Source organism: Balaenoptera ricei, chromosome 5 (assembly GCF_028023285.1).
Source record: "Balaenoptera ricei isolate mBalRic1 chromosome 5, mBalRic1.hap2, whole genome shotgun sequence".
NCBI lineage: Eukaryota > Metazoa > Chordata > Mammalia > Artiodactyla > Balaenopteridae > Balaenoptera > Balaenoptera ricei.
Genome location: NC_082643.1, coordinates 45,891,908 through 45,914,868, shown reverse-complemented (window position 1 = coordinate 45,914,868; position 22,961 = coordinate 45,891,908). Strand labels below are relative to the sequence as shown.

General features: G+C 39.7%; 1 protein-coding gene across 4 annotated transcripts in view; it reads right to left on the bottom strand.

Annotated features, from left to right (window-relative positions):
• Positions 1-238: 238 nt before the first annotated feature.
• Positions 239-22,961, bottom strand: part of RASGEF1B (RasGEF domain family member 1B) — a 567,483-nt gene continuing 544,760 nt past the window's right edge. For 3 of the 4 annotated variants that reach the window (XM_059922778.1, XM_059922780.1, XM_059922781.1), the window contains 13 exons: positions 21,818-22,000; positions 19,698-19,820; positions 19,176-19,313; positions 13,452-13,664; positions 12,886-12,960; positions 11,403-11,498; positions 11,188-11,290; positions 9,651-9,730; positions 9,410-9,505; positions 5,643-5,738; positions 5,150-5,273; positions 3,922-3,994; positions 239-1,598 (listed from right to left, as the gene is read on the bottom strand). In XM_059922778.1, the coding sequence (XP_059778761.1) occupies positions 1,574-1,598; positions 3,922-3,994; positions 5,150-5,273; positions 5,643-5,738; positions 9,410-9,505; positions 9,651-9,730; positions 11,188-11,290; positions 11,403-11,498; positions 12,886-12,960; positions 13,452-13,664; positions 19,176-19,313; positions 19,698-19,820; positions 21,818-22,000 (1,425 nt within the window). In that variant the 3' untranslated portion in view covers positions 239-1,573. The remainder of the gene's footprint in view (positions 1,599-3,921; positions 3,995-5,149; positions 5,274-5,642; positions 5,739-9,409; positions 9,506-9,650; positions 9,731-11,187; positions 11,291-11,402; positions 11,499-12,885; positions 12,961-13,451; positions 13,665-19,175; positions 19,314-19,697; positions 19,821-21,817; positions 22,001-22,961) is intronic. The other variant, XM_059922779.1, reaches the window with a different exon arrangement.

Here is a 22,961-nt window from a genome sequence, read left to right as displayed (position 1 = left end):
AGAAGCGAAGATGATGATCCAGGCCGAACACTTGGAAGTGCCTGGCAAGTGATGCTTATTAACTGTTTACTATGATTGAGTTTCAAAAAGTCAAGGCCCACGCACATACTCCTAAAGGCCACTTCCCTAAGGACAGACACATTTTCAGCCGGTCACTTGAGTTGAACGACTGAGACTGCAGCTCCCCCCATACCCCCCCACCAACCCCATCCATTAAAGAAAACAAAGACACCACAACTCCTGGCCGCAGAGTGTCAAATATATTGATGGTTGTAAAGGGACAGCTTGGAGACGTTTTAGGTCTGCTGAGATGCCGTGCTGCATACAGACATGCTCTGTGTTTTTGAAACCATGTCATTAAGTTTGCAAATACATCTCTGTTTTGAACATGATGTCTTTTTTTTTTTTTTTTTTTCATTAGCACAGTTTACTACTAGTTTTTCCTAGAGTAAATAAATATAATGGCTGTTTGCAGAGCCACTACAGATTTATTTAGATGTTTAACAAGGTGAACTATTTCACAATTAGTTCGACCTCTGAGTCAACAGCAAGATGTTTTTCATTTGTTTTGTTCACTGCTCTCGTGGGCGGGGGTTATCTTTTCCAATTTGTTCTCTGTTCACATATTTAGTCGCCAACAGACTACGAAAGGTAGTGAAAAATAAGTCTGTTTAAAAAATTAAACTGTAATTAGGCCATGGGCTTTTTCCCAAGACCCTTAAAGTCAGATAATTTAAATTTACAAGAGGAAAAAAAAAATAGGCGTCATGGAAAACTAAGTAACAAAAAAACGACTGAAAAACACATCTGTAGAACACAGTGGTCAGTAGTAAACAGCTCAGAAGGGTAAAGAAAACAGAAGGTCCTTCTAGAATGTTACACAGTCCAATGACAAACTCTGCTTTTTTTTCTAGTGGCTATTTTCCTACCACAGTGTTAACTTCATTATTATATTAAATAACTTATATGGGTAAAAAGGAGTTTGCTAACCAGCAGCCAACTCAAAACCTTGTAGGAAGAGGGAGGAGGGGAATTCACAACACAGCCCGCGCTCAGGGAAACAAAGTCCGCAGTTGGCATCCAGCCAGCCTGGCCCCTCCCGGCAATGCCGCTCAGCTGCAGTTTGGGATCTAAATGGAGGGCTTGCTTCCCCTCCCTCTTCTCCCTTTTTCTTTTAAGTTAACAAAGAAACATGGGCTTCCTAAGAGCCAGCACTCAGCTGGGCAAGTCCCATTAGCAGCAAATGTTGAACCAAATTAAAACACACACACACACACACACACACAAAAGAAAGCTCCATCCAGGTGCAGAGCTGTGATTCACATGGAAATTCCAGGAGATGAATCATTGCAGAGCTGGGATCTTTAGAGGATTCTTTCTCAAGTGTCCTCAGTGAACATTTCAGTCTCGCAAAATTTGAGTCAGTCTGTCAGCTGTGGGGAATAAGGTCCCCATCTGCTCCTGAGGGAGCGTGCTTGCAGGGACGTCACGATTTTCTGTGGCACTAGATGCCCGAAAACAAAGGCCAGCCCCTCGATGATCTGCTTGAACGCAGCAGCCAGCATCCCGTGTGTTAAACTCTGCCCAGGAGGCTGGACCTGAGTAATAAAGAAGATAAGATAAGAAGGAAGGTGGCAAATGATCTGAATGAGGATGAAGAGCCTCACCTAATACTAGTTTCATCTTTCCCATGTTTGAAGTTTGATTTTACATAGTTTAAAGTAAGCCAGACAAAGACAAATATCATATGGTATCACTTGTATGTGGAATCTAGAAAAACGACACAAATGAACTGATTTACAAAACGGAAATAGACTCACAGACGTAGAAAACAAACTGATGGTTACCAAAGAGGAAAGGTGAGGGGAAGGATAAATTAGGATTTTGGGAATAACATATACACACTACTATATATAAAGTAGATAAACAACAAAGAACAATACTCAATATTTTGTAATAACCTATAAGGGAAAAGAATCTGAAAAAGAATATATATATAACTGAATCACTTTGCTGTACACCTGAAATTAAAACACTGTAAATCAACTATACTTTAATAAAAAATAAATCAATTAAAAAAAATTTTAAAGAAGGACAGAAAAATATTAAGCATTGAAGTCCTTCAGGTTTTCTGGGAGAACTGCTAGTCACTTAAAATAAATATATATTAGTGGAGATGGCCAAATCTTTGTTTACAGGTAAATCTATACCTTGAGTGGCTTTATATTAACACACACACACACAAACAAAGGTCATTAATGATAAAAAGCTTTTAGAACCATACTGGTCTCATGGCAGATGGGATACTTAGTAAATCTGAATGAGTTCACATTCGGTGCCCACTGAGAGCATTTAAATATCAAGCGACAAGAAAGGTGTCTCCCCTCACAGGTGTATTTGTCATTGCCACTGCTGAACCCAAGTGTCCGAATGAGTGACTCTTGGACCAGCAGGAGAAGCATCTATGTAAAAATATCCTACTGCCTGCAAAGCTAATGTGTGTACACGTTTTCAGGCAGGTACTATCATTCTAGAATGATGAGCCTTAGTATCTATCCACTTAGCATATGTGGATAGATCCTTTTGCAAAGGATCACAGCGTACTTCTTTTTTATTCTCTTTGGGGGTGCTCGGCCTCGGCCAACACCTGCAGTAACCCAACGTCCTTCCTCAACAGCACAGGAGCAGGTCCAGAGCTGTGGCACATGTGAGGGAAGACCCTGTGCTCCCCCTCAAGGGCTCACACAGCGGTAGGGAAAAGAAGAAACATCTCCAATCCTTTGCCTATCACCATGACCTGTTGTAAGCATAATAATTCCAATGCCTCTGTACCTCATCCCTCCTCAATGAAAGGTTCAAAGAACGCCTAAATTTTCCTTTGAAACAAATAAAATCACACAAAACCAAATACAGCTTAGATACCCTGGCTCATGAAACCTAGCCCAAGATCAAGTTAATGAAGGCTCCCAAGTGACTATGGGAAGAAGAGAAAATGGGCTTGTCAACCTGGTACAAAAAGGCACATGGGACTTCCCTGGTGGCACAGTGGATAAGACTCCGCGCTCCCAATGCAGGGGGCCTGGGTTCGATCCCTGGTCAGGGAACTAGATCCCACGTGCATGCTGCAACTAAGAGCTCACATGCCACAACTAAGGAGCCTGCGAGCCACAACTAAGGAGCCCTCCTGCCACAACTAAGACCGAGTGCAACCAAATAAATAAATAAATATTAAAAAACAAAAAAGAGGCACATGTTCCCAGAGTCTCTTAGTAGAAATACACATATAGCAATTTTGGTTATAGTAATACTATATCCTGGGCTACTTTTGCCCATTAAACCATCTCAGATGGTTAAAATACAAACTTACTTATCCTAGTTTTGTTTGAAAACACTAATAGATTAACAACATTTTTAAATTTGGAGAGATTCTGTATTACATTTAAAGTCCCAACTCTCTCCCAAACCAAAGAGGGGACCAAGATCTGGTCGATAAGTGACACACTCCAATTTACTGAACCAGCTGGTACTTGGGTCTCTTTGATCTCAGGTGAAGTAAGATTTTACTGTTAGAACTATTCAGAAATACAGTCTGAACTTCTTATCTTTTAGATGAAGAAAATGTGTCAGTGCCCTTTTTAACATACCACAGGGTAATTTCAGTTCCTCATTCCATAAAATAATGGGAGAAAGAAGAACAGAGTCACTATGTATCTGCCAGTAATAAAAAAAAAAGACAATAAAACTGAAGGATGGCGATGAGGATTCCAAGCCACAAAGACTCAGTTAACAGGAGATAAGCTACAGAGAGGACTTGGAACACGCAGGCAGGGACTCCCTATGACAAGCACGTGGCTTTCTTCACTCAAGGCCAACGTCTTTATTAGTTAGATCTGTACAGCAATAAGAAGCAATGAGACCCACCTTAAGGACTTCCATCTGTCTTTCTCTATGTGGTTTTCAGGTCCTTCACTCTCATAGGAAGCCAAGTAGAGAGCTACAATCAACCAAAAGTACAAATGCATTAACGCTGAAGCCTTTTCCTGATACATTACCCACCTCCATCCATCCCCCATTCAACCTGAACCAAACCCTACAGCAAAACACACTCTTTAAAATATCAAATTACAACCGGGGAGCTTTAAGAACACAGAATACCACACTTTGCCCCTGACTGACCATCTCAACAAAACCCCAAGGGCCTCTTAGGCCAAAACGGCACTTGGTTAACTAAGACAATTTATGAGGCAAAAAAAGCTTAAAAAGGCAAGCCACAGGATGTGATCATACGCTCACATTTATATTCTTTATAAAGAAGGGGGATGGGAAGGGGAGCCTTTCCTGCTGGCTTTTTTAAAAGACATTTTAGCAGGTAAAAAGTCAGGTTTTCTAGGCCAATTTTTCACTCTTCTAATGTTTTTCTCTTTAATATTAAGTCAAAAAGAATTCCAAAGATTTAAAAGCTTGTTATTAATCCTGTTTGTAGAGGTTAATAATCAAGTCCCCTCTGGAATGGGTCATATTAATTCAAAATGTTCTTTAGTCATTATCACAAACACTACCAATCTACTAGGAGAAATAGTTAATAATGCTATTGATTTCTATAATATTAGGATGTAACAGATTAATATAGTCAATCCCCAAGTCTTTGACAAACTTTAAATTTCTGGTCAATTTTTTTTGTACACAGTCACTGTTTCTGCCTCAAATTCCCTAATGTTTTAACAGGTTAAGACTTTCCACTGTTTGTTTTGACAAACAGCAGGGGCTAGCAATTGTTTTGTTTTTCAAATTACCTTGAATGTCAACGTATCATGAAACACCTTTTTTCTTCATTAAAGCAAGCCTAAACAAGGGCAAATAATCCTTCAATAACTTTCCATTTGTGCCCAAAGCTCTGCAGATCTAATATTATAAAGAATGTTTAAACACAGAAACGTACTGCTTATCGGTGAATAGTGAGTGCCTGACTCAAATATTTTAGGGATAAATCATACGGTTTTCTGTGCAACAGAAAATTCTTAAGATGGAATAAGTCAGAAGACAGGCCTCATACTACATGAGGAACCAGGCACCAAGCATTTATATGCTGATTTCCTGATCGTAGGGTCTGTGGATGCTGGTGGCGGCCCCGGCTGAACAGGCTACCCACCATCTTCACTAAAGACTGGTATTGTGAGCAGGTACTGTAAGATCTTCCGGTCCCTCTCAAATGGACACTCCACTTGCTTCCACGTCATGAATTCACTCACTTGTTTGGCCAGTTCCCAAAATTTCTAGAAAAGAATAAAATGAAAGTTGAATTTAAAGGCAGTTATCAAAAATCATGAGCTTGGATGAGATCACTCCATTTAATGTTCTCCTCTGGCTTCTAATCCTCTGAACTCCACAATTTTCTTAATTTAATAAAAATTAGCAATAGATATTTGCTAGGTAGAGGTAAAAATTTACTCAAGTACCTCTGGATAATAATTTATAATAATGGTGCAGCTAATTTATTCTAGTCAGCATTGCTATCTTCTTACAAATTAGTAGGGAAAGAGAAAACTTGGCTCGAGAAATTCAGAAGCAGCTTAGATGGCCTGGGCTCTCTACAGTGGCTGGAGAAGCTAGTCCTTCTCTGGGCTCAGATCTTGCAGCCTTACCTCAAAGTTGACATGGCCGTTGGGAAGGCGGTTGGCACACCCCTCATTGAGGAAATAAATATCTTTGATTAAAAGACTGAAGAATGGTATCACAATCTAGAGAAAACAAAAAGCTCTGGTTTGTTTTGGGCAAATACACATTTAGACTCTCATCAAACAATATAAGAAGTTAATGAACAGCATTGACTCTGGATTACAGAATGGACTATAATTAATTAAGACAGGTACAGTGTTTTCTTTGCCTCCCATGAGAGCAGTTTCCTTCTTTATATAGTTTTGCATAACATGAAAATGCTGTTATAATAACCAAAATGCAGCAAAGATGGGTGGCACCGGGAGGCGGATTGGCTTCACCTTGTTGCTAGTTTCCCCCATTTTTCTCAGGGCAATAGCATATAATCAAATCTGAGAGTTCTAGCTATAATCAAAGAAAAAAGATCTAAAAACTCTTACTTTTCATTTAGATAGAGCAAAATATTAATAGAATACCTGCCACTGCAGGTACTAAGAGCTTAAGATGTGTGACCCATCTCTCTATGAGAATCTGTACTGTTTTTATCATTTAGACATCTACATTTTAGATGAACTTTTTCTTAGAGGAACATTTTCCTTTCCCTTGAAGATACTGCTCAAGATAACGTGAGAGCTCAGGGTTTTTGGTAATAGTTGCCATAAACTTCCTGTTGAGTAAACCTGGCCTTCTTGTGACAGAGCAAGTAAGCACCTGTTCTCATAGGAAATCACCAAAGTGGTACCTTGCACAATATGTTGTGAGGCAGGCCCAGGTGAAGGAGGAATATAAATGTGCAAATTAAAATTAATGGTTGTTTAAAAAACAATGAGCTTTCTTTAGTAAGACTTTCCTGCCTCACATCTTTGGTTTGATATGGTGGTATTTAATTAATTAATCTAAAATAATAATCTGTAAGAGAGTACTCTAAATTCTACGAAGCCCAGAATGAACAAAGAACAAAGCTCTTTGTTCTTCCACTTTGTAACTTCCACTTTCTCTCAAACACTGACATGCTTTTGAAGATTCTAAATGTGCTACAATGTAAATAATGCTGCAGACACAAACCTTGGACCTATGTTGTTTACCCAAGAGCAGGTTTTTGAAGGTTCCCTAAGCTTATGACTCACGTGGTACACCTATACTAGATGAATGACAGGTCTGGAAAACATACATTTTGGCTCATACGCAAAAACATTAAGTATCAATTTTCACTTCTAGAGGGAAATTCAGATTTTCCACTAAAGTCATTTAAAAAAAAGATAGGGATTTCCCTGGTGGCGCAGTGGTTAAGAATCCATCTGCCAATGCAGGGGACATGGGTTCGAGCCCTGGTCTGGGAAGATCCCACATGCCGCGGAGTAACTAAGCCCGTGCGCCACAACTACTGAGCCTGCGCTCTAGAGCCCGCAAGCCACAACTACTGAGCCCATGCGCTACAACTACTGAAGCCCGCGCACCTAGAGCCCGTGCTCCGCAATGAGAGAAGCCACTGCAATGAGAAGCCTGCGCATCACAACGAAGAGTAGCCCCCGTTCGCCGCAACTAGAGAAAGCCCGCACGCAGAAATGAAAACCCAACACTGCGAAAAATAAATAAATAATAAAATAAATAAATTAAAAAAAAAAAGATAGGCTTTGATTATTTTTTGTTTCGTTGATCTCTGAAGATAGCCAAAATGAATCTTCAATTTCGACAACCCTTTTGAATATACTTTTAATTATTTGCTATTGTCTGGAAGTCTCTAAACTGAATTTGTAAAGATCCCCTCTTTACCTTCTCCTTCAAATATTACTGACTATATCTCTATTATTTCTCTCTAAACAGCCATGGTAACAAGGATAAAAGCACACCCGAACTTCACTTCTTTGCAAGACCACTTGTCACTGGGGGGTGCTGGGCTTTGGCTCTGCTAGACCTCAGCTTAAAATGTGGTTCCACAACTGACTGGACGTACAAGCCAGGAGTCCGCCACCTGTGGCCCGAGGGCCAGCCCACCTCACCGCCTGTTTTGGAATGGCCTAGAAGCCATAAATTTTACATTTTTAAATGGCTGGGGAAATATCAAAAGAATAATATTTCATGAGCATGAAATTAAATGAAGTTAGAATTCCAGTGTCCAGACAGCTTTACTGGAAAACAGGCATATGCTCATCCCCTCACCTGCGTACCGTCTATGTCTGCTCTTGTGCCACCACACCTGAGCTGAGCAGTTGCAACAGAGACCGTATGGTTTACAATACCTAAAATATTTAGGATCTGGCCCCTAAGAGAAAGAGTTCGCCAACCCCTGGTATAAGGCTAAGAAAGCCTAGTTTCCTCGTCTTAAAGTGGGAACAGTACCCACTGACTTGTGGTGAGGATTAAATTCAACAACACAGGTTTGACCTCAATTCAGCATTCCCCCAAAACCAATGGGCCCCATACAAGGGGACAAGTATTACTGATGTATCATCATAAGGAAAATGAGGACTGAGTTATTATCAAGATGCAATATCTGCCTAGTGTAACAGCTTTTAAGCAAGAACTTTACTTCTGTGCTCTGTTCTGTAGTGCTGGGCTGTGGGATTCATGTGGTGCTGATCACATGAATCATTTTATATACATATATATATATAATGGAATAAAGAAACTATAGTATATGTACTTGTATGTATATGTACTATATATATGTATATATATGTGTATATATATAAATATACAGACACACACACACACGCATACACTACAATTTCTTCATCCATTCATCCATCAATGGACATTTAGGTTGTTTCTATATTTGGCTTTGTAAATAATGCTACAATGAACAAGGGGGTACACGTATCTTTTCTAAATATGTAGTGTTTTTGTTTTCCTCAGATAAATACCCAGAAGTGGGATTGCCGGACTGATCCACTATTAATTGTCTGAACCACTCTTCCAAGAACACAGCGATAGAAACAATCTCCCTTATGATAATTCCTGCGCTGTTCCTTATGCCCATGTGCCAGACAGAAGTCTCACAGTCTTCTTCAACTTATTTCCTCAGGGATGGTTCCCTTCAGGTGTGCAGCCCCTACATAAATCTACCACTGTAAAAATCAGGAGGGCCTTCCCTGGTGGCGCAGTGGTTGAGAATCTGCCTGCCAATGCAGGGGACACGGGTTCGAGCCCTGGTCTGGGAGGATCCCACATGCCGCGGAGCGGCTGGGCCCGTGAGCCACAACTACTGAGCCTGCGCGTCTGGAGCCTGTGCTCCGCAACAAGAGAGGCCGCGACAGTGAGAGGCCCGCGCACCGCGATGAAGAGTGGCCCCTGCTTGCCACAACTAGAGAAAGCCCTGGCACAGAAACGAAGACCCAACACAGCCAAAAATAAATAAAATAAATTAAAAAAAAAAAAAGTATTAAGTCAGCCACCTTGTGCAGAGTGTAAATGTCTGTTTTCCATTAAATCAAATTACTCTCCAATGCTATTAGTCACCTTAACATAGGACTTAATATTTACTGCTTGAAACGCAACTATGACACGTTACAAAATAATCATTTAAATAATGCGATAATAACATTTGCAAAGTTCTCCACCAAGTTCCCTTTCCCTCTCCTCCTTCCACCCTTCCTTTAGCACTCCCCTTCCCTCTGTGGCAAGTGGTAAAAATGTCTACAGCACGCGGCCTTGCTTTCTTAGATCTAAACTAAAAGAAGCTCGGTATGGTAGTTCACATTTCAGTGCAACACATGGCAACTCTACTATGAATAAAACTCCTTTAAACACATACCTTCTCTCTGCTGCTATGAGCAGTTAAAGACCTTTGTGCCGCCCCACGAAGAGCAGTCCGATAATTGTAGAAATTGCTTGAAGGGTCCATCTGATGCTGCAGACAAAAGAGAGGAGAGTATTAACTACACACTTCTCACCTGCAGAAAGTTTACGAGACCTTACTTTTAACGCCACATAAAAAATTCCAAATAATTCAGGCGCAAAATGTTACGTAACAGCAAAACAGCAGCTCCACATACCTCAAGAACATCAAACTTGGCTGTCTTCACTTTGGCCCAAGTTTTTTTCAGTCGAGAGACTGGGCTCATATTCATGCCAGCTTCCAATTTAAATGGAGGGGGAGAAAAAGAAGGTGGAAATTGAGAAATAAGAGAGGTCATTCTAACCTATGTTCTGAAAAAGTGTTCATTACTAAGTGGAAGGAAGTTAACTTTATACAGAAAACCTGCCAAACGATTTTCCAGAGTAGTGGTCCCATCTCATACCACCACCCATGTCTGAGAAGTCTACTTGGTCCACGTCCTCACGATATTTGGTTCAACTAGTTTTCTTAATTTCAGTCACTCCCATGTGTGAAATGCTATTTCACTGTGATTTTCATTTTAATTTGTATTTCTCTGATGACTAATGATGTAGAGCATCTTTTCATATACTTACTAGCCATCAGTATATCTTCTTTTGTGAAGTGTCCAAGTATTTTGCTCTTTTTTTCACTGGGTTATTTGTCTACTTAGTATTGCTTTGTAGGGTCCTTTATAGATTCTGAGTACAAGTTCTTTTTTAGCTAGATGTATTACAAATACTTTCTCCCGTGAAATGGATTGCCTTGACATTTTCTTAACAGTACAAGAGGGGAATTAAATAATCTTCTATTACCTAGACTGTGGATCTTTCAGGTCTTTGATGTAGATGAACATCTGTTCACTATTTTCATGGAGTAAGCCAGATAGAGACCTGAAGCTTGGCCAGTATTTTGATGGGGGAGACAAAGGGGAAAAAGAATCTTTTTAATGGAAAAAAGAATTGGTGAGAGGAGGGATTTATTAGAATCAAAATTATTGAATTAAATTTGGTAGGTTCTCTGGCTTCAAACTGACCCTGACTCTGAAGAGTCAGGCAAATATTCAAATATTTACTGAGTACCTAAAATGTGTAGCATAGCCATATCATTTATCATACAAATTAGAATATTTTTTAATGAAAGAGTCATTAACCATAATTGTGGCAAGAAAACAGGTATGAACAGGGACTGCCCTATGTTTATAGAATGAACAGTCACTGGCATTAAAATCCCCATGATATAGAGGAGGAGCAAAGTTTATATGCTAGGCTAATGAGGTCGGCGGATGGTAAGTACTAGTGACTTGGGTAGTCAGAAAATGTTCCAGTTTCTCAGGCTGCCCTCTTCTCTTGCTGATGGAATCATTTGATTTAGTCTCAGATCATATATTTCTATAATGCTTGATACACAAGCTACCCAAACACTTTCTAAAATCCTTAATTTAGGCACATATCTCACATATAAGCCTTTATACATAAATATTCAGATGAGGATAAACTGACTAAATGTATTCCATGAATTCTTATATACTTAAAAAAAGATTATACATACTTGTACCAATTTGGATATTTAAAGCATTCTGGACATTCTGAAACAAGTCTAGATTAAACAATACAGTTTTCATTAACAAAACTGTACTATCTGCAAACTTTCAGTGGATACATTTCACAGGATCTATAAAAATAAAGGACTCATATCTCTCAGAAAACACTCACAGATTATTGCCATCAAGGAATTAAAGTTGCCAATGTTAAAACACTCCCGAGCTACGTCAATGAAATACTCAATCATCCTTGCTCGGTGCTTCTTCTTTACAGGCTGTATAGAAAGAGAAAAAAGAGGGCAGTTATCCAACACGTAGACCCAACAGATGTAAAATAAGTATGAAAAGATAATATAGAGGGCTAGAAGAGAAAATTCATTTTCTCACCATGCAGATTTCTGTAGCAACCAAGTAGCTGAGACGATTAAACCATTCCACGTAAGCTTCTAAGTTTCGTGTTTTCTTCCGTTCACTGTAGCAACTCTATAGAGAAAGTAAAGTGAGCAGATGAGTTGGAGAAAAAAAGGGTGTATTAGGCTCTCATTTTTTTCAGATGTGGGCCTTTATTCTCAGTGTGTGAATTAGGAAGGCTTTCTAGGATGAGAGTGGGGGTTGGGAGGGGAAAGAGAGAGAGAGGGAACCACTAACATTCTTGCCTCTCCTTACAGAAATATCAAATCTCTTAGTATAGCCCAGTGAAAACCCGAAGGTCTAGAAATCTATTCTGCTGCATTCATGACAGTGCCTTCTCTCCTAGGAAGCTAAGTTACTCTCGGGGGGAACTGTCCTCAGAAGCACAATTCAAAAAGAAAAAAAGGGTCTTGGCTGCATTCTAAAACAATCTTGACTAATTAATGGGGTATGACTACCAATTGCTGTCCGCACAGCATGGAGAAGCTGAGAGCGCAGAAGACTAGAAAATTTTCTCTTAAAATTAAGTCTAGGAGAGAATTTTGGAACTTTGTGTAGCAAGAAACTAAATATCTTCCAAGGTAGATAAACGGAAGCCTACATCATCCTGGTCTTTAGTAGGGTGAGTGACATATTGTTCAAAAACAAAAAGAAGTTAAGCTCATCTCGCAGTTCAAGGCCAAACTTGAACAGGTTAATTACACCCCTCTTTCCTTCCTTCCAAATGAAACAAACAAATTTCAAAAAAGTCCACTAGCCTCCTATTGCAAAACCTAATCTTCACTTCCTGTACTGAGCAAAACTATTCTAAGGGCGGAAAACAGCTGCTGCCCCTACTCCCAAAGGGGGGCTTTCGTTAGTGGGTGATGCAGTCTTTGCTTAACAATTTGAAATACTTCCTGGAGGTCACTGGGGGAAAAATTTCTTATGTGTGTGTATACCGGTTTTACAGCCCATGCCTAGTGTCAGTTTCTTTCCATATGGGCTGCATCAGGCAACAAACCTGTCATGAGGGATTCACCTTAAAACAAAAAGCAAGGCAGTAAAGACCCATCCTCAGCACACTGGATGTGCATCCTGTCTTTACAGCCCCTGCTATTGTTGAATCATGAGCAGAGCATCCTTTCGTATTTTCCTTCTGACTTAATCTGCTAAAACCATTACCCTTTTATCTCCTACCTTCACCACCACAAATGCCTGCACCTACTTGCTTATTAAATTTCCCAATAAGGAGGAAGAGAGGTTAAAAGTTGGCAGTAGGGTAAGAATATTGTCAAGGCACTTAGAGACCAGGCTCAAGAAAAAAATGCAATGAATCAGATATGGCTAATGAAAAACAAAAAACTTTTTCTTAAAACCTAAAACAAAATTGTTCCAACTTCTGTCTCTTGTACCCACTATCATAGACTAAAGAATCCCATTGCCAATTTCAGGGCTGACCTCTGGGTAGACCAATTACCTTGTCATTGTCCAAAGGGTCCTTCTGCACAAATGCCTGAACAAATTCTTCTGGGCCAATATAATTGAGCCTCTCCTGAAACACAAACCCAGCAGGTCAACAGTATTAAACAAAAGGAGAAGAAATGGTCTTTCTGTTCTGTCTACTGACTTTTAACACTACCCTCATTTTTTAATGTAGCTTGTGAAATAAGCCTTTAACCCTCAAAACTGTCATCATCTTCAAGGTCTGAGCAGAGGCAGTTTTCTGCTTGGGTCAGTGCTACACTAGAGAGTAAAAGGCTGAGCGAGTTATGGAGAAATTAACTAGAGGGGGAACATGAGGCAGGTCAATAAACTCTTTCCTCTTCAGTTTTGCTTAGTACTTATTTTAAAGTGAACTCCCAAAATATCAGAAATAGTCATATTCAAATGTCTAAGCAAAACACGTTCCAGCTATTTCATAGATTATTTCCCATTTGGATTATTCTAACCTCTCCCTTGACATTACTGCTGACGAACACACTGTCTGGCTGTCAAAGCAGATCAAGTGTGGATTATAAAGGACAAGGATGACCATGGCCTTACTAGCTCTATGTGAGTCAGCTGCTGGGCCAACGTGTAAGGGTCACTGCAGACAGTAATAATGTCCCTTTGTATGGACTGTGGCTTGGTCTTGAGAACCGTGAGCCGATCTGTCGACGTGGAGCTGATTTTTGCCAGGACCTCCTCATACTGGCTGAGCGCAGCAAGTTTGCGGATTAGACACTGGATCATCTGCTGGACGTTCTTCCTATATGTCTGCCAGGAAACAAGCAAAGGATTACCTCCTCACTCTGCCTGTCTATTTTCACCGCTACGCAAACTCAGAGACTCTGTACTTCAATGCTTTTACCTTCACGTTGGACAACCACCTTGGTCGAGGGCAGTTAGAGGATTCAGCTTCGCGCTAACAAGTTTAAAAGAGACACATACACATAAGGTGTCTTGTCAGACTTGTAAGATTTAGTTCTTTTCTCAGGCTGCTCTTGAGAGTACAATTCAAGTTGGGCCATGAAAACACTACAATGATGATTTAGATGAGCTACTGAGGGAATCCAGTATAATAAGAACCACATATAACTAATGTTCTCTGGGCTGGCATAGGAATGTACTAGTTTTCTTTTAGTAGGTTAAAATGTGTTGATCTCAAGTCAGAGCATTCTTTTCCTAATTCTTTTTCTTTAGGGTCCCCTTCTAGATTTTTCTCCTTCTAGCATTCCCAATCTCATTAGTCTAAGGGTACAGACAGCTACTTAATAGAAATACACCATCACTTCCCACTCAGCCCCCAACCACCTTCCTGACTTCCACATATAACGTGAGTTACCACCAAAACAAAGCAGTGGATATTCCTTTTTGGCATCTGACTTCCAGTTGGTTCATGTCCATTTCTTTTGCGTTCATGAGTCAGTGCTAATGTTCACCACCAAACTCTTCCACATGGCAATTCTACCCATAATGCTACTACCAGGTGACACCTTGTTTGTTACTACATCATGCTACCGCCACAATACTTAAGAGAAATTGGTTTTAAAGCAATGTGTGTATTATAGATAAATGTCAACCTCTTGACTTTTAAAATAGTTGTTAAGTCCAAGAAAGAGCTCCACAATCAACCAATTCCTAAGGTAGAGTTACATGTGTTAAATTAGGGTATTCTTTTATTCTTCCTTTTTCAGGCAAAAATTGCCGAACTAACACTTATCCTTCTGGGTAAGCTGTGACGACTGTTATCAAAGAAAGCCACACAGGCTGCTTCAATGCTAACGTGGTCCTTAGATTAACAGCTCCAAAGGAGGACAGTCCTAGTGAATTTACAGATGAAAGCCCTATGTCCATGCTTTACTAACTAATCAGCTCCTTTTAAAAAGGTACCACAATATCATTTTCTGAGATTAATTATCTGAAAATTAAATGGCATCTTACCTACAAGTCTAAGAACCATCTTTTTTTACAGAAGTAATTTGGTTTACCAGAGCATATTATAAAATTTTAAATGAATAGATATTTGCATACTTAAGCCAAGGAAAATTAAAAACAGGAGGAAATGATCAATTCTCATATAGTCAAGGCTAAAAGGCACACACAACCTTCTTTCTTTTCTTCTTCTCTACTTGTCTGGTGTATATTCCTCTGAGTTCTTTAAACTGGTCCATTAGATGACCTTTTTCCCCTCTACATTCACAGACCACCCTAAAGTCACTAATGAAATACCTAAGTGTTTAAAAAATTGAGCCTTCAAAGAAGCTATCTTCCACACAGCATTAAGGTTATCAGTTTAGAAGATGGTATCTATTTGGTAATATGGTTGTCACTCAAAGAAAATGCCTCTTTCTTTGGAATTCGAAGCAGTTAAGGCCAAATTGAGGGCTATTTTAAATCCCTCGCTGGGGGTGAGGAAAACGGGTGAGGAGGGTCAAAAGGTAGAAACTTCCAGGTATAAAATAAGTAAGTCATGGAGATGTAATGTACCAGATGGTGACTATATAACTATATATGGTGACTATATAGTTATAACTATAGTTAATAACATTGTATTGAATATTTGAAAGTTGCTGAGAGAGTAGATCTTAAAAGTTCTCATCACAAGAAAAAAATTTTGTTAATTATGTAAGGTGACATGTTAACTAGACTTATTGTGGTGATCATTTTGCAATATACACAAATACTGAATCATTATGTTGTATACCTAAAACTAATAGAATGTTACATGTCAATTGTACCTCAATAAAAATAAATTAATAAAAATAAAATAAAATCTGCATCCCTATTTCCCTTGCTTCTTCTACATTCATAATCTTGAGTTACATAAAAATCGATGAACTTAAAATGATTTCTTCAGTCTTCTGTCCCAAATGTCATAATAAATGCTCCCCGGGTGATTCTGACTGCAGCAAAGCATATCTGGTGAAAGACTCTTATTCTACACTTTAAAAAATGCTTTTTAGGGAAAGAGGTAGAGTAATGTATAGTGGAGGATTCAGCTAGTGAGCAAAACACAGCAAAATATGAGGAGAACATGTACGCAATAGGGTACAGGGGAAAAGCTATTCAAGTAACAAAGAACGTGAGTGTGTATGTGTACGTGCGTGTGTGTGTGTGTGAGAGAGAGAGAGAGAGAAGAATATGTATGTGTGTGACCTCTTTAAAAAGCTTGCTGCTGCCACTTGATTCCATTCGAGAAACCAAAGCTTCGTGTTGCTAAGCATGCTTTTTTACTGAATCATGGATTGCCAGATATGTACTTATTCTTTTTTATAACTTCAAGTGCCAGTGACAGTAATTACCTGGCAAATAAAGACAGAATAAAGACGGGCCCCTTAAGGAAGAGAAAATTGCATTGTACCCACTATAGTCATTTGTCATGTAATTGAATCATCAGTTTCATTTCGGGTTTCTTGCTGTCAAGTCCTAATAAACCTCTTCATTTTGGGCAAATCCTTAGGGGGGAAACATATTAAGCCATACTATGTGGAACTGTTCTAGCAGATTCAGAAGAACTCAACTAAATTGTGTAGAGGGCACACCTGGATCCACTGACTGCCAAAGAAAATCCCTGAAGTCCCAGGCAAGAAGCAGCAAGTCCCAACCCAAGTGCACACTCCTTCCCAAGGAGGAAGATAACTTTTCAGTGGAGGGAAATATTTTTTTCCTATTCCAGTAACTGATTAGTTTGTTCACTCATGCGTTCATTCATTCATTCATTCAAACACTCCTGAGTGCCTATTGACTGCCAGGCACTGGGGCAGGAGTTAAGGATGCTGTCTGAACAAAAGGAGCACAGCACGGAGTCTAGTGAGGAAAAACAAGTCATAAAGAAAGTAATTACTAATCACAGAGTGCTCTGAAAGAAAGGGTGGTGAGAGCCAGTAATGGGGGATGACCATGGCTGGGGAGGCCAGGGAAGGTGTCTGCAAGGAAAGACACTTAAGCACATGGCAGATAAGTGGCCTCCCAAGCACAGAACTGAGGAAAAGAGCATCCACCACAAAATTTTAGGGCTGAAAGGGACATTACTACAGGGAGGTTACCTCTATGATTTAGAAATGAAGGAGGAGCAGAGACTTTCGGGGACTTGCCAAAGCACTCAAATCAACCACTGCCAAACGTGGACCCGATTCTGAATACTGTCTAGAAGTGACTGAAGGAATACAATCTCACTGGAAAACCCAACCTGATCACGGCAGGTGACATGTCTCCACTCAAGCCCTAGGCTTATCTTCTCATCTCTTTTCACACTCAAAACCGTCTGAAGATCTCAGGTTTATCAAGGATTTGTTATTAACACAGGACGGTTGATAAGAAGTGCAGGCACAAGGCTATCTGGTCCCCATGCTTGGTTCCATCCAATTCTTGAGTGGCTTGATCCTGTTAAAAAGAGATCGGAACCAATCTGGCCAACACAGATAGAAGTGACCCCCCTCATGGATTCCCATGACAAGAAGGACAAAAAGCCATCCATTTGGCATTGTATCTGAAAAAGATTTTTAAGGTGTTCCTTTTGGGAAAAACAAGTTGTCATTTCTACCTTTTAAAAAGGCCACAGAAGGAAGGGACTCTGACTGCCACATCAAGTACTGAAATAGAACTTAACTGAAAGGAAGCACCGCCTGACTTAGAGCTCAGCCTCCACACAAGAAAAAGCCCTTATGATGCCACTAATCTTTTGAGCAGCTTGCCATAAACTTAGGTCACGGAGCCAGCATTGACCCTGCCAAGCAACACAACAGCTTCCCTTCTAAGAAAAGATTTACTACAAAACTGTGATGCTTAACTTTTGCCTTTGTGAGTGACGGACCTACCAATTCCTACCTTGCTAGAACCTGTTACACGCAAACTAGCAAAATGATTAGAATAGTCACAACTTGCAGAAGGACTCAGGGAACCACTCATTCAGCCTTGCAGAAGTAATGGCTCTCTTGAGCACCAGTGTTCAATATAATGTCATAGGGGAAGTGTAAAAGGGTTAATTCCATTTTCATGGAAACATAATGTGGGAAGCAAGTGTATATTTTTCAAGTGCTAATCTTATATAATTTGTCTGATTTTTTTTTTTTAAAGTTAGGGGAAACAGTATTAAAATGTTTTCACCAGAAGTAGACAGACTAGATAGGTGTCTTGTTCCGTGATCTTGACAGCACAGCACTGAAAGAATGATTTCTCCAGGTAGGTTATTCATAATGGGAAAATGCATTTTAAGATGGATGAAACAAGACATCACAGCCTTTGCCAAATGCTTCATCTACCTTTTTCTAACACTGTATCTGTGCCTAAGTACAGAAACTACAAAGATATCCTTGCCCAACAAGCCTCAAAACAGAGTAACAGCCTTCCAGGACTGCTTCAAAGAGGATAACCTCGAATTTGTCACAGCTAGGTAGCTCAGTTGAGGGAAGTGATATTTATGAAAGATTATCTAACAGATTTACTTTCCATCTCCATCTAAGTCTAGGTGCTAAGCCTTGAATCAACTTCCAGGCACAAGACTTGGATCCTTTTTTCTTTGTCTTCTCCACTCCTAAAGAATTACCTTTAGCTAATTTATATATTAATCTTATGGCCTCAGTTTTTATCAAGGAGCATTTGTTATATATAAACACTATACAGAGCAGTTTCCATGATCTCATTCACAAAGTCCTTGCAGGAAATTTTTTTAAAATTTCATTTAATTTAATGCTTTGAAGGATTACTATGCTTTTTCTTTTCTGACAGTGAAAATTACATAACCAACTGTATCTCCCTTTTACCTGGAGCTTACAGTTAAAATACAGCAATCTTGTCCTACTCTACTGATTCTCAGTATTAGCACATTTGTTTTCTCCCTTCCATGATACAAACTCTCTATTTCTGATTTATTAATATATTACTTATTACCTGTTAATACATAAATATGTTATTTTACATGTATTAGTGTTTATATCTCCTAATGTGATATTTATAATCTAACTTGCTAGGTCAAATCTTTTTGGAAGGAAGAAAGTTATCAATAAAATAAAATGAAAACACACTTGCATCATGAATCCTGTGCTTGAGTTGACATGAACATACCCCCAAATTAATCACATAAAACTCTAGATCACATCCCTTTGAAGTGGGATTGTATAATCATCCCCCTTTGACACACCAAACAGACCAGTATGCTATGGAGAGGACTTGCCCAAAGGCAACAACAGAAAAGAAGCAGCAGATGCCGATGCATAATTTAGCACCACTTCTCACCAAGACCCTGCCTGGAAATTCGAGTAATTGTACTAAATCCAGGTTACCAACCTCCTCGCCACTGGCTATTCGGTGAGCCAGATCTTTTAAGTTTCTCATCATTCGTTCATCCCGAAAATCATAAGGAAACGTTTCTGTCCATTCTGTCAGGAGTTGAAGAATCTTGGGTGCAATTTTTCTTATCTGATTCTAGGGAGAAAAAGCAAATCAAATTCAGTGATATCTATCAAATAAATAATTACGAACAGGGCTAATGGTAAACTTCTAGTGCAAAGTCTTTGGGGTTAAAGAAGACTCTAGTCTTTGGGGTTAAAGAAGACTCTAGTCCCCCTTTCCCAAGTCAATGTCAAGTGCTACCAACTTAAGGCAGGACGGAGGGATCTTCCATGGCACTAGATTTATATTTGTTCTTCATACCTTTCCAATTCCCTCTGCATAGCCATGATACCGTTTATGGACCTCAGCCTGGGGAGAAGCTATGGTTACTTGAGGAAACCAACTTCACAAAATCGAAGCCATAAAGCTACCAAACTTAATGGAAAAAAACATTAAGTTCAAATAAGGTATCATTACCTTATCACCACTAGGGTCACTTAGTCTCTGGTGCTCAACACATAAGTGGCAAACTTTGGCCATTAGCTCATACGGATGCATAAATAACCGAGAACTCAGTAGGAAGGTAAATATGTACGTTCTCTGTGGCAAGAGAAAAAAAAGTCATCATGGTTATATTCTCTCTGAAACTAGTATCTTTCCTATATATTATACATCATATATCACTAAGTTCTCTTTAGCAAAGTTAAAATGCTACAGTTTCAAAAGTGACGCTTACTAGTAGTAAAACAACCTAAGATGGATTTCTCCTTTACCTTGTGATATATATTTTCCCTTAAACCATACTAAAAATAACAGAAGTATAGGGTAAGTTTAGCTACTACATTATTCACAGTACATTTTTACATCCATCCTCTGGGAGCCAGGATACCAGGACATATAACTCAGTCTAGTAAAGAAGAATGAAATTCAGCCCAGGGAGATCAATCTAACTTAAATATACCACCCGTACAGAATCTTGTTCTGTGTCCAAATATTATGGTAACTCAATGGAAACCAAAAAATCACCCAACCCACATCAGCTCAAGAAATCTCCAGTGGGTCCAGTATGACACACTGGAGCATTTGTGTGCTTGTGTCAGAACATTCAAAGACAGACTTTCAAGTAATCTATTTACTTGCTCAAAGGCTAAGCAATTTGATAAAACATAATATCACACTATATACTTTTCTTTAACCACAATGTCTCCCCAGAAGCCAGTAATGAAGTAAAGCTTATTTGTTACAATAGTTTCATACTCCCAATAAGAAGAAAAATTCCATGGGTTTTTCTTCCCCTTAGGTGCCTTTTGTAGCTCATAAACACAGGGCTGAACAAGGGATGCCTTTTACTTTTGATTAGAAGTTTTCCCTGTATGGCAACATATTTGAAAATGCTACGTAACAAACCACACACACACAGAGATACCTCAGTAAGAAACATTATGGTGAACTACAGTGGCAAGCACAAACTACCCTCTGCACACCAAGGTCATTATTATATTTATAAAAACATTCGAATCTAGTGTCTGGATATTTTCATGAAATCTTTATCAACAAGCAGCTGTTGCATAACAGGGGCAGCCGTAGCACAAGGGAAGGGGGAAGAAACATCACGTGCCCCAGAAACAGAAAACCTGGGTTTGAACGTTGATGCTGGGAGTGAGACCATGTGCAAACTCCTCAACGTTCTGAATTTCAATTTCTTCCTCTCTAGCCTCTTGGAATTGCTATAAAGACTGAGAAAATGTAAACGAATTCCTTAAATTAGAAAGGATTATCCATACAAATGTCAGTTATCAAAATAAAACATAAACAAGCGAACCTGTCATCTGATGTCGAATCTATAAAGAATTGCCTCTTGGGGCTTCCCTGGTGGCGCAGTGGTTGAGAATCTGCCTGCCAATGCAGGGCACACGGGTTCGAGCCCTGGTCTGGGAAGATCCCACATGCCGCGGAGCAACTAAGCCCGTGAGCCACAACTACTGAGCCTGCGCGTCTGGAGCCTGTGCTCCGCAACAAGAGAGGCCGCGACAGTGAGAGGCCCGCGCACCGCGATGAAGAGTGGCCCCCGCTCGCCGCAACTAGAGAAAGCCCTCGCACAGAAACGAAGACCCAACACAGCCATAAATAAATAAATAAATAAACAATTTTAAAAAAAAAAAAAAAAAAAAAAGAATTGCCTCTTGAATGTAACTCTTGCTCTCTTTTCTGTGAAGTTTCCCTGTGTAACTTCACTTTTCTCAGCACAGTTTTGGAAACCAAAAAGGCGCTAACCATTCTAGGAGCATCTAATGTTCTCTGGCATTTCTATGTAAGGACCAAGGTATATGCATGAGTCAAACCTTACAGGTATTTCATTTAGATGGTCTCTGACTGACTACGATGTGATACCAACCCTGAAAGGAAAACTGATACACAGACATATCATAGCCAGGCTCAATCTGATCTCAAAGCACTCAATAATCAATATGCAATTTCTTATTAGAAAAATTCTTAGGAACCCAGATAGAATTCTGCAGCATCTAGGGTCCCTGTCTATTCTATTGTAAATTCTGCTGGATACCAAGGACGTGTTTCAGGGGCACATGGATACCTACATCCGGATAGTAATCCACATTAGGTACTAAGTGCTGGATGAGTGCTTCCAGAGATCCGGAAAGGAGGTTGTTGTCATGGTAATACAACCCTCCACAGCTGTCCTCTGCAGACTGATAGAGGTTTCGGTTGTAACCACTGCTGTCAAACATTGCTGAAAAGGGAGGAGTCTGAGGCATGCTTTCCTAAAATGAATAAAAAAGGAAAAAACAGTGTCAGTAATATGGAAAAGAAAAGTAAATTTTAATAGGCATTAGGCTTTCATAATCACGAGGAAACAGGCAATTTTTAAAATAGGTTAGGTTCTGATACAATCTGAGAACCCATCAAGAAGCAAATTGCTCTTTGAATAACACATGTATGCATATTTTTGAGTACCAATGTTATCCAATAAAATACCATAAAACACGTGGATCAAAGGCTCCAATCTGTACTTAAATTCAAGTCTCTGGCTGCCGTGTTTAGGTATCATTCCTTCACATTCGGTTATGAAGTCAGGGAGGGGAACTGAGCTTTAAATTGCTTTAATCCCCTGAGTCAAGTATTATCCTAAGGTGGAAATGTGTAGGCCTTCAAAGTTGGATGGGAAGAATTACATAACACTTAAGAAATACCAGACTAGCATTGGGCATATGAGGAGATAACCAAAACAGAAGTTGAAAAAATGAAATTGTAAAAGAGGCCTAGAACCAAAGTGTGTGTGTGTGTGTGTGTGTGTGTGTGTGTGTGTGTGTGTTTATAGATGCACGCATATATCAAGAGATTTAATGCTGACTCCCCAGCTTTCACTGGAAGATCGGATGCTATTGATTTTCACCCCTTTGTGTCATATTCTTTTGGGGTGGAGAGCTCTATAAAGCCTCAGTTCTCAGTAAACACACAGGCTGAGAAAACACCTGATTTGGGGAACAAGGAGCACTGCCTTCATCTGTGTGCTCTGCAACTCACAAAGCCCTTGTCAGAGGATGTTCGGTAGAGGCCAAAGGCTGTTAAGTTATTACTTGGATTCCTAGGGACAGAGCTCCCGGCCCCGAAAACAGGCTTCGGTTTCTGGCAGCACGTCTGCACAATGGAGGCATTCAGGAGGTGCAGAGAGTGAGGGCTTCAGAGGCAAACAATGAGGGGAAGCCAAACCCCAGGGCTTGG